This window comes from Neopsephotus bourkii, unplaced genomic scaffold, assembly GCF_033783945.1.
Source record: "Neopsephotus bourkii isolate Nb327-2 ecotype Australia unplaced genomic scaffold, CSIRO-AGI_Nbou_v1 NB_196, whole genome shotgun sequence".
NCBI classification, from domain to species: domain Eukaryota; kingdom Metazoa; phylum Chordata; class Aves; order Psittaciformes; family Psittacidae; genus Neopsephotus; species Neopsephotus bourkii.
This window is the reverse complement of record NW_026900709.1, coordinates 12,162,109-12,174,753: the sequence shown is the minus strand read 5'-3', so window position 1 is coordinate 12,174,753 and position 12,645 is coordinate 12,162,109. Positions and strand designations below refer to the sequence as shown.

The following is a 12,645-nucleotide window of genomic DNA, read 5'->3' as shown; positions in this document are numbered from 1 at the left end:
TTGTCTCATGAGAATAATAATGAGGAAAAATAGTAGATAATTAAGCAGAAGGGAAATTGGCATGCAGTATATGATGGCTGTGGACGTGCTATAGGAAATAAAAGAGAAAATGTCTGTCTTCCTACAATTCAAGTTCCTTATCAAGGTGGATTAAATGTGGACTAATAATGTATTTCTGGGAAAATGCTATTTAGGGAAAAACAGAACAAAGAAACTATTATAACCTCAATGGTGAGGAAGAACAAAAGAAAAAACCTATAAAATTTGATTTTATCATATCTCAAATGAAACATTTCAATTTGCCATTTCTAAATCACATTTCAAGACCAAATTCAGTAGAAGGTAGAGCAAAATGCTTATCTACTGTTTGAATAAAGCAACCCCTTGTGACATGCTTTCCCTTTTTTCATTTGGCCAAACAAAATGAGGTTTTCCCTTGGTTTATGTGTGTGATTTACTAGTTGAACTAAGAAAATAATAATCTTTCACATTCTTCCTCTCACTGAGTTCCAGGCATAGGACTGGAGCAGTGTATGGAAAGTGAATGGTTTGGGAAAGAAAATAGGAGAGTTTTATCCTCAAATGAAGTAGCACTTGTTCTTTGTGACTGACCAGGGATATAACATAGTTTTGTTCTTATGAGTTTTCAGCTGGATTATGGGTAAGATTTAAATAATATGTTACTAAGCTTTAGGATGTAATAGCTTGTCTAAAAATAGGATTGGATTATTAAGATTAATGTAAGCTTTGTAGCTTTTGTTATTATACATAATGCAATACGTTGTCTTTAGTGGGAGAATTAGTGATATTTGCACATCCACTTCCAAGACAAATCAATGTTAAAAGGATAATTCAAGCGTTGTTAAAATTCAGCAGACAGTGTTTTAAAAGTGAATGCATCCAAACAGCTCCATAGAGCAAAGGATAAAATTTCTAAATTAAAATTGCACTACGAGGGAAATTTTCTGTCTCAGTTATTCTGTGTGCTTAGTTCAAACCTACATGCATTTCAGCTGGTTGGTTGCTCATGTTCAGCTCACTGCACATCCTAAGGGCTGCATGACACATTTTATTTATACTGATCATCAACATCCCTGTTGCACAAACTTGTTTTCTCACAGTTCCAAAAGGGAACTGTTATTGTTTACCCCTAAGAATGACAGTAATATAGTATGATTGGAAAAAAAAAAGTGTCATTTATTGAATGATTTGTATTTGATAAAAGGACGTTTTTTTCCTCTGGTGTTATTTTTTTAGCATCTGTGAATTGGATTTCTTAAGCCCTAGACAGAGCTTTGAACTTTATCGATCATGTCACCAGCATTCGCTGAAGAAAAATACCAGTTACTGACATCAGTTACCATTATGTAGTTTACAGTGGTACAAGGGACATTATTTTTACAGTTACAAAGTTTCACCTGCTAATACAGTTTGCGTGTGTGTGTACCTAACATGAAGTGCTAGATTTGTGTGTTTCATAAGCTTGTAGTTTCCCAACAGGAAATTTACTGTGGTGTTGGAATTAGATGTTTAAAGTTTTTGCACTAAATCCTGTCTATTTCAAATCTGACCCCAAAATTGTAGTGATACATGATGCTGATGAATCCTTGGTTAACAACCTTGTCTCCATCCCTACAATAAAGTAGCTTTCTAGCTTGAGTTCAGCTGAGCAGTGTAATTTCAAATAAGCTATAAAACAGCCTTTATGGGAAGTCACACAACTGAGTACAGTATTGATTTTGTAGACCCCTCAAAGTCATGCTTTGGGGAAGATGAAGGAAGGAACTGTTTTAGCACAACTTTGATAAAATAAAGGCAGTGTGCACCAGTCAAGAAAATGGACTTTGTAATATTAAGAGGAAAGACATGTCTGACTGCCTCATATTGCATGTGAGCATGTGAAGCACATGGCAGCAGACACACAAATGTAAATACCACATAATCCATTGAATGGCTTTATACATCTGTACTTGACTTTACGTGCCATCACTGTCTTTCAGAAATACCGACAGTATATGTCTGGACTTCTCACTCCTCCTTATGGTGTTATGGAAACTGGCTCTAACAATGACAGTAAGTATGAGAAAATCGACATCAGATGTTAGAGAAAAGGGAAAAGAGGGGAGATGAAAGTCCTCTGGTTTTGGCTGTTGGAATTTAAAGGTTAAATTCAATTCAGTGTTGCAATTGTGCTAACAGTGCATATAGTAGGAAATACTTTGGAACTTGCCTAACTGTGTTCCCACTGCATACAAGTGCACATAGAGCTGTACACAAAATCTTCACTGTGGGCCAGGCCTATTGATTAAAGCATACTGTATGATGTCATGTAGCATTTAGTTAGTTCTAGGTATTACATGAATGCCATGGAACACGGTCATTAGTCTTGCTGGTAAATTAAATGCATCAAACTGGCTTATGTTTTCAGTTAGGATGGGCTATGCAGCTTGCTTGGGAGCATAGGTTAGCTCTTGGGCAGGCAACCTGCAGTAAACATACTGCTATCTAACCTTAGTTACGTAGCTAAATAGATTTGGGTACATCTGCCTCCTGAGAACTTGTTAGTCTGTGGAACAGTGCTGTAAACACGAATGCAGGGGCAGCCTTTGGAACTTGTCACTTCTGTAAATGAAAGTACTTTTTTTTAGTTTCCAGAGGATTATGTAGGTGCCAATCAGGGCAATATCTGATGGCTAGCAATTGCATCTGCAAGTTTTGTCCCATATGTTACGTGTTCAGTGTGTTCTATTTGTGAAACCATAGCATAGCATAGCATAGCAATGCTAGTTAGTGCAAATTCAGTGTTGCATTTGGCTTCCAGGTATTAAATCACAGATAATGTTAAATGAAAAAATACAAATAATTCCTGTAAGCATACTTCAAATACTAAATTGTGAGAAAGTGCTGTTTAGTAAGCTGTTCATAGTATTTGTATAAATTAGTTTTTTGTCTTTTTTGTGTTCACAAGGGAAAACCTTTGTCTGAACAAATCTGTTTTGCTCTTAAAAAGTCATAGCTTAATGTTTGACTCATCAAAGTATTGAGGTCCCCAATTCCATCTTTTATTGGTAAATATCTCCACTGTTACTGAAAGAATGCACAGTATGTATTTGTTTTCTGTATTCTTCTTTCAGGAATGCCAGATAAGGACAGCATGTCAAGCGGTGCTCTTTGCCAGGTTTCTAAAAATTGCAGTAAGGTAAATCACACCTTTGACTGGGGGAGGGAGATTTGGTAATGAAAAATGAAAAATGCAAAAGTACAGCATGAAATTGAAAAGAACTAGGTGCAGATGCAAAGCATGTGGTTGGTGCATGTGAGTACAGTGTATGAATTGTAAGGATGCTTTAGAGATTGTATTGTTTGACTGGAGAAAGCAAGTGGTTCAGGATCAGCATTATTAGAAAGTGTGCTGCTGACAAAGTTTGTGTCATAATCTGATTGTCCTGTCTTTGTTGGAAAGTGCTAAGGGTAAAGAAGAGAAGCAGCACTGTGACAATACCAGTGCTTAACCAATGGATCATAAAATTTACAATTAAATCCTATTTTGAGGCTTAACCAAGTCTTAACTGGTGCTCAGGCATTGCTCTGGCCTGTTGCTCAGGGTGACTTTTCTCCTGTGTTCACAGGGTAGCTTTACATCCCAGTTCTTCTTTGTAAGATAGTGCTGTACCTTCAGTCTCACTAGATGAGGACCCACATGAAAGCACTCATGAATATAAACTATGCTTAGTTTAAAGTGATTATACTAGCGGGAAGAAATACTATCAGGCATTGCTGTAAAGAGTAATAAGTTTTAGAATCTTTTTATGGCAGAAGTAGAAAAGTTAGAGTAATAAACACCTGCTTGGATGCCTTCTCTCTGGACATAGGAGTTTCATTGGATGTGTGTGTGTTGTCTTTAAAAAGTTGAAGGTATTTTTGTTACACAAAAACATCTCTTGACAGCAGATAAAGACAATGAATATTTTAGTGTGTTTCCTTAATGCGAAAATAACTACTTCCACCTCTCCCTGTCTGTCTGTCCTGCTTCCTCAAGGGTACTGACCTTTCTTAATTGTCACATTCAGCCTTTATTAAATGTATAAATGTAACAGTTCCTTTTTCTAGAATCTTACTAACGCTATACCATTTCCTGACACTGCCTTATCCTGTAGGAAAATAAACATTTTTTCCATGCACTAAGTAATAATTCTTAGATAGATAGCACATTTCATGCTGTAAGCATTTTACAGTTAGTTATGAGTTACATCTCAGTGCTCCTCTGAGTTGTTGGCATTTCAATGCTACACTTGGAGTTAAGCCAGGGGTCTTGCTTGACTGCTCACTGAGAGCACCAGGCATAAAATCCAAACTAAAATGTTTTGTTGTATTTTCTGAAGCAGATAGAGATAACAAGGTGAAAACATCCGTCTTTCCTAGAAGGTGGTATGCCCCCTGGAATGGGCAGTGATGCTCAGCTAAGAGTGGTGTACACTTTCAAGCACAAACTATTTTAGAAACTGAGCAAAATTTGTTGCTGAATACTGCTGCCAATAGCTGGGCTTTTCTAGCACAATAGGACTCCTCCTGCACAAAATAGTGTTCACCTGAGTAGGAGACAGAACGTGTCTGGGGTAGGCTCAAACTCTCCACTGACTTTTACAGGAATAAGGTCCTTTGTAAACCATATGAACTTCCTTTCCAGCACACATATGAAAACCAGCCATCCTTCTCCCTCCCACACTGTACACATTTCTGTGGAGAGAAGCTGGGAGGGTAAATATGTGACAGATGCTTCTCACCTTGTTTCATCCTGGAGGAGCTCAGACAGTCCCATGACAAACGTGGCAGAACCTCCGCAGCATAGAAGTAGCTCATGAATCCTAGTTCTGAGGTTTTGCCATATGGCCATGGATCTCTTTAATTATGCTAAGTGAAAGGTAAACGTAGGACAGATAAATACCTGAGTATTTTGTTTACTGCATGCAAGCTTCATTCCCTCAATTTTAAACTGTACAACTGTTACAGTGCTTACACAACATGTTGGTCTTCATGCCTTGCAGTCAGTTTTGAATGACCAGGAATATGCTGGGATTGCAGGACCAAATTCCCAAAATTGTTGCCAATTATTCAAAGTACAAAATAACAGGGTACCAGAAAACAGCTCTGTTTGTAGTTTTTACATATTTTGCTTATTTTAGGGTGATATATGACTGTCAAAATGGCTACTGTATCAGGGAAGGGCATTCATCCAGGGAAATGGAAGTGTTTGCTAGATGTCTTTAGGCTACTTTAAATTGCCAGCGTGATGCCTGTGGGACTGGTAGCAACTACAGTTCAGAGAAGCCTGCAGGCTACTTTGTAATGTCCACAAAAAGACTGAGTGAGGAATTTCCTGAGACTCAGAGAAAGTTCCTCAAAATCTTTCATATGATAAGAAAATATTACAGTTGTAGACAGAAGGCGATAATGTCTTCAATAATTCTAGTCATAATGATGCATTTATATCAGGAGAGAGGGCGTTGTTTTAATTTTCCAGGGAAATTTATAACTTCAAAAGAAATTTAATATATTCCACGGTTGAAATATGAAATGCGTGTTTTTTCTCTTTTAGCCTCTGCCAAGTCTTTTATAAGCCCTGTAATAGATGATTTTCCATATTTGCTAATTATTTGAGTTTCATCCTCAGCTAATTTTTTTTTTCTCCTGTCACATCTATTAGTTTTTGATGAGTAACAAGATCTTTCTTTTACTACGTGCCTTGAAATTTTCTTACCATATGGGGATGTTTGGTTTTCCTAGTTCATTAAATTCTATATTAAAAAAAAAAATCTGTTTGGAGAAGGCAGGAAAAAGATTTTATCTTTTTTTTTTTTACCAAACATGACTTCATTTGCATTAAGGGTTACATTATTGCACATCATTTAATGCGATATAGCAGTTAAATTGAGCATAAAATACTGAGACAGAGTATACTACTGTCCTCAGTTATATATGGGGGAATGGAAATAAAGTCAATTTAAAGCTTTCTTACATAAAGGAAAATAACACAGCTTTGGTCTTTTTAACTAGGCTGTGTAATATCTGTACACCCGTCTTTCTAGCTCTAGTTTTCAATAATTCCCATGGGGTACAGTTGGATATAGCTGGATCTGTGAGACGAATATAACCCTAAAGCCAAAATGACAAAATCAATAATAATTTCAAATACATTTTTGGAAAAGATGCAGAAGAGTACTTGGAACACAGGGGAGGTCAGGTTCCAGCATGCAGGTAGAATAGGTAGTGGTTCTGTTTCCATCTATTACCAGCAGAGCTGGCAGCAGGGTTGCATGGTGCTTCCCACTACAAGATCCTGTTCTTACAATTTGGCCACTTTTTGACTGTTTACACTGAATTTGCCATGCTGAGAGTATGCTCCTGGCTGATTTTTAAATTGAAATGGATCAAACCTCCCTGACATTGAGTTTGGGGGAAAACACATAGCACATATCAAATAGCTTTCCCCAGTGGTACACTAGCAATTCCGTTCTTTGAACTAGGAGCTTGACATCTGGAGTTTGTTCTGACAACAAAGGGTGCCATTTGTGACCCCCTACAAAATCAACCATGTTGAAAAATCTCAGTTGAAACTGGCTCACTAGAGGCTTATTACAGTTTAACTGCAGGCTTATATACACAGGCTGTGTGCATTACATCTGAAGAATCTCTGCACTGTTCATCTTTGGTCCTGGGCTGCTTGGGCATTCCTGTGTTGATGCTTAACAGTGTGAGTTTTCTCAAAATCACTCATTTTTAGTTGCTGGAGCAACATTTTGGTTATTATCAAGCTGGACACTGACAACCACAGTTGTCTTCTCTGTGCTTTTACATCCTCTACTGGTGCCCAAGTAGGAAATGAGTGAAGAAATAGCTCATTCTACTCTGGAGACGGGAGATACATGATCACTTTAAAGAAGAGGGCATTGCAGAAACGAATTAGAGAGGCACAGGAATGAATATGGGAAAAAACAGAGGACAAGCCAACCCATCGAGCATGAATCTCCACTCTGTTATGGAGTGTGGTGCTAAATACTTTTTTTCTGTTAGTAGGCGTCCAAAACTCCTTTGCATGTGGGTGCTATGCCAAAGAGCATAGAAAAATAGATATCTGTGATTAATAACAATAACTGTATTTATTCAAGTAGTTAATAGTCAAAGCATCCTAACCCTGCTAATAATCCTAACTGAAGTTTTATATTGTTTTCCATAATGGAATCTCCATATTGCAGTTTCCTAAAAAAAACCCCAACAACACATCTTCAAGAAACTACACACACACACACACACACAGATCTACTTGAAAGGAAGGCTGAAAAATAAAGTGCTCAAAAGCAGAATATTTCAATAACGGAGGCTGACTGAGCAGTGTTAATGAAGTCCTCTTACCTATGTTTGTTACGGTACAGACTTCAGTTCTTTGTGTTTGTTATGGTACAGACTGATAACTTGCGCACATATATTTTTTCTGTGACACACTCCATTAAAATTACATCACATATCAAAACTGTGCTAGCTTTGTTTTTGTACTTCTTGATCTCTGTGACTGTTTAAAACCTACATAAATTTGTGCCTTTTTCATTGGAAGTGTGCATCCCGAAAGGAGGAAAGTGCTTCTTCATCTCCTTTATGCTGAGGAAACCATACCGAGCACAGAAGATATAAGCAGATTAAGTTGTGCAAATTCATACATTCATTCTTGTTAGTGGCAGGAGAAATGTCTTTTTTCTAAAATCTCTCTCATGCTTTATTTCCATAATGTTCCCTATGTTGTCCTCTGGTTTCTATTGCGATAGAGAGTTGCAGGAGCTCCCCCTAGTGCACGGATTAAGATTCGAGAAACACGTAAATCGAGTCAGCGAAGCTTGGAAGCTGAAACATCCCCCTTATGTTTTTCATATAATGACTCCAAATCCTCTAGCTTATTGGAAGTGATTTATTTGAAGGTATTTTGTATAGCAAAACTGCTATAGGATATGTTGAAATACTCCTGAAAGTCACCTTTTCATCCATCCATCATTTTCTCTGGTTAATTTGATGTGATAAAATGTAAATTACTTTTCTTTACTGAATTTTCAATAAGACTTAGGTGCTGTGCTGGCATTTATGCATTTAAATAATTGGAGCAATTGTGAAAGCATGGTTTGCTATTTTGTCAATTCAAAATGCATTTACTAAAATTATATCAAAAAATATTTCAGTTGACAGAGAAGGACATAATCTACGTGTTAATCCTCCAAATATTGCAAGTTTCAACATTGCCAGGCAAATGAATATTCATTTATTTCAATTTTCAAGCACTTAAGTATAGCTCTGGGTATTTGAAAGTATACTGTTTGTAAACAGGAAATTACAATTCACTAGATGCAGTCTTGAAGAGACCACACAAGACACCAGTAATAATCGTGTTCATTCACCATAAACAGCAATAATCACAATAATTTTACTTCTGATTTCCTTATATTTCAATTTACTTTTCCCAGATGACCGAGAAGAAAGCTTATCTCTTAACGTATTCAGTAGGTTGTCAAATGTGGACTTTGATAGAGCATTATTAGACTGCTAAAGGAGATGTTTCACACGCTCATGAACATGTGAGCCTACAAGAAAGAATGAGCAGAGAGTGCAAGCACAAAAGAAAGCAGTGTCCTAGCAAGGTGCATTGACAAGGTGTTTGTCTGGAAGTAACCTCTCCAATAGTCACATGAAAACTGTTACAACAAAATTGATTTTCTATGAGGTCCAGTGATAGGTGATAATTCCTATTCTCTCTTGGGCTCTGTGCAAGGGTCAGTTCTCTTATACAGTGTTAGCATAGGGTTAAAAATACCCTCCCTTTCATTTTCTGTTTTTGAAGTGTTTGCATAAAGCACTATGTGCAGATATTTTTAAATAATGTCTTCATGCAGTCCTAACAGTACCAATTACTTTTAGGGGCTGCTCTGATATTTTGCACCAATTTCACATATATGAAAATAATTTGCTTAGAGGTCTGTTAAAGTTCTTCATTTCACTCTAAGTGGAAGTGCTTTGGGTTCAATCATTATCACAGCCTGTAACAATTTGGCTAGTGCAGAGGCTGTGCATATAGTCCCTGGCAATGAGTCACATGGTGACAACATATGGCAGGAGAGATAACAAAGACAGGAGTGTGAGATAAGTAGGAGTCTGTGAAAAATACATTTTTCATATGTTAGTAATAAACTTCATCATACAAAATGTGAAGATCTTTATATGTCATTAGAGCTCTTTAATGTAAAAAGATATTGTTCATAGGTCTGCTGGCTTATATAAGTAAGCTTTGCATAAACTAAATTATTGCAGAACCACCAGGGGAAGTTTTGGTACATCACTATCTCCAGATCCAGCCATATGGAGATGGTACACAGCTGTAGGCTTCCCTTCCAAATGTCAGTGTGAACAGTGATGCCTTAAAGAAAAGGTTGCACCATGCCATGTTTGGTTAAACAATTCAGCTACCTGATAATCTCTGAAATATCTGTGACCCATGATTTTGTTGTGTATGCTGAATTCTGGAGACCCTAAAGGAAGTTTCTACTGGAAACATTTTCTTCTACTGTATCTAATCATATAATTGAGCTCCAATCTGACCAATACAGATCTAGCCACAGTAGTCTCAATGTGAAACCTGCAGATGTGATTAGTGATTCTCATTTGATCTCTTACTATGTAAGAGTGTGTAGCATTGTAGAGAAAGAACAGAATCTTCTTTCCAGGTTGCTATGCATTAACCAGTGTGCATGTCAAAATAACTTCATTTCTCTTCAGTGCATACTTGATCAAGTTAAAGTATCTCTGGCCCTTGAAGCCTTTCCATTAATCTGAAAGAAGAAAAATGTGGTCTCTTCTTTCTACAGTGAGCAGTTTCCATTGTCGTGGTTCTAAGGGAGGTCTGAGGATGAATCAGGCTGTCTACAGTTATAGTGAGATTGGCAAGAGATGGAGGCAAGATCTCTGACAAATTAAACTTTTTGCAGAAAAGGGCAGAATTTTACAATTTACAGATGCTAAAGAAATATTCTTATTTTAAATTTTACTCTCATTTTCAAAGAGCAATAACAACAGAAGATTAAATATATGTAGGTATATTTCAGTTTTTAAATATAAACAAATTGCTACATTTATCCTGAGAGAAGATTAAAATTGGGAAAAACAGTGAATAGTGTCCAATAGCAGCACAGTTAGTAGTCAGCACCTGAAGGCAGCCTCCCTCTCCTGTCACAGCTACAGAACATTCCACTTTTTGATAAAAAAATGGAAAACCAAGCTGGAAAAAGCGTATCTGCATCTGTATCCTCTTTTAAGTGCTGCAGTGACTTTCTGAGTCATTGTGAAACTACCTTTGAGATCCAGATCAGGGGAGTGTGGTTTCTTTTCCAGAGGGAGGAATGAAAAGGTGGAGAATAAAAAGTATGGGAGAGAGAGAGATAAAGAGACCTCCTCTGTTACCAGCAGAACAATCCATATACTCGAGTCAAGGTTAGAGCTAAACTATATGAGGTTTTAATTCCATGACTTTTACATCTGAGTATTAATATGTAGGATCTCCAGAGTACTTTTCTGAATGAGGAATCCCCTCAAGCAGTTACTGTTGTTATTTTGGTGCTCTCCACTTCTCTTGCTTTTTAAAAAAAAGTAAAATATTTTCATGTCAGTCTTTATTGCAATTTATGTGTATCCTAAAGCCCTGCAATTCTTACTTGTGCTGGGTGCTGTGGCGCAAAGGAGGGATGGATGCCCCTGTTAAAAAGAGCTTGCAGTCACAGAAAAGACGGAGTGACTGTCAGAAAGATGCTGCTTTACTCAGTACATTGTAAGGTGTGGGATTCATATGTGCTCATACATTCCAAATGAGTTGTCTTCCAAGAGCTTACTGTAATCAGTCTTTGGTGTGAAAATCTTAAGTGACACTGGGAGTGGGAGAAGGAAGTTTGGAAATCAGCAGACAAATTAAAACCTGATGTGTGTGTTTATTAATTTTGGAATTTGGGTGGGATCTAACACACACTGTTGGCCTCCTTCAGAGTAACAGAGTAAGCAAGTACTTACCTCCTCTCTGACTACCCTTCTCCCCATAAAAGGGTTACAGAGGTGCTTGGGGTAGCATGGAAAAGACAATTTGGCTGAAGAGATGTTTTTCCTTTCTGACTCCTCTTGCTATATGTCTGTTACTATCATTGTTTACATAAATAAAGAACAGAAAAATGAAAGAATTTCTAGAAAATAGTATAATTTGTAAAATACTCAATATTGTGAAGTAGGTGTGGGACCTTCTTTCAATAAGATAATTGCTCTCAGTTCCAGTTGTCTGGGGAAACAACATATTGCCTTACCTGCCAGTGCTGGCAAGGGCAGTCTGGTAATATGTACTGTGGAGTCACATTTGATGACTCTTGCTCCTTGGCTGTGTCTTCTGTGTGATTCTGTCCCAACCCATAAAAAACATGCACATATGCTCCATTTATCTCTGCAATTGAAAGGCAGAAAGAGTGGGTAATTATGCTGAGAAAAAAAGATAGTCCTTTTCAAGGTTCATGTCTTCAGACAAGTCAAGCGTATACAAGTAACACATTTGGCAGTTACATTTGAAACAGCAAAATGATTTTTTTTGAATCTTGTAATTATTTTCTCAAGTTTGGCAGAAAAATTGGATAAAGAATCTTAAAATCAGATTCCTTCTAGTCACTCATATAATCTCTTGCACAGCATTTTGACTGCCTATCCTACAATCCATGTTGGAAATTGGTATTCCAAAAAGTCAATTATAGTTCTGAGTCAGTAAGAAGTTATCAGTATGTCTGATCTGATCATTTAGCGGCATCTTTTTTTGGTTTGCTTTTTTTTTTTTGTCTGTGTACAGATGACAAAAAATGGAGACATTAATAAATAGTGGGGAAAAGCTGTCCAGTGATTTTGTTCTTTTTGTGTTAGCTAGTCAAGAGCAGGAGCCTGTTGTGCTGGCTCCATGTGGAGCATCACCGCCAGAACAAATGTTTGGTTTGTGGTGCTCATTTAGAGCTATTCTGAGTTAGAATCGCTAAGACAAAAATGTCCGGTATCTACCAACAGGGCCGAAAATGTAATTAGAACCATTATCTCCAGTGATGGCTGAGGAGCAAATGCTGCTTAGATATTTAAAGATTTATGGTTTATGACTTTTATTTATTCTTTTTGTAGATTTCCTTCTGGAAGAAAGCTTGGCACAAGATTGTGAATACGTTTGATCTTTGTGCGCTTTATCATCAGTAATGCAGCTGTCTTGAAGGTAGCAGTTAGTGAGGAAATACAAATACACATAGCTGAGTTGACTAGTAGAGAAATGAAAAGAATATGTAATTCAGGTTCCAAAATAAAAATGGGAAGTAAAATCATCTGACTTCCAGTACCAGTTATAACACTGGCTTCTAATTAGGATTACCCAGCCATATTTGTTTTCATCTTGGGAAAGGAAATTGTAAAAACAATTTGTATAATAACCTTAAATATAAACTGGACAGAGAACAAGCCAGTAGCTGAACAGGGAAGAATTATGATTAAGTCTTTGTAAACCTCCCAGTACTGCTTTGTCCATCCTCACTCTTTAATATAGCTAACTTCAAATAC

The 12,645-nt window shown here is 37.1% G+C and overlaps 1 protein-coding gene across 6 annotated transcripts in view; it reads left to right on the top strand.

The window, feature by feature from the left end:
• The window catches only part of RAPGEF4 (Rap guanine nucleotide exchange factor 4), a 148,990-nt gene that overhangs the window by 65,691 nt on the left and 70,654 nt on the right, over positions 1-12,645 (top strand). For all 6 annotated transcript variants that reach the window (XM_061342456.1, XM_061342435.1, XM_061342446.1 and 3 more), the window contains 2 exons: positions 2,001-2,073; positions 3,135-3,199. In XM_061342456.1, coding sequence (XP_061198440.1) covers positions 2,001-2,073; positions 3,135-3,199 — 138 coding nt within the window. The remainder of the gene's footprint in view (positions 1-2,000; positions 2,074-3,134; positions 3,200-12,645) is intronic.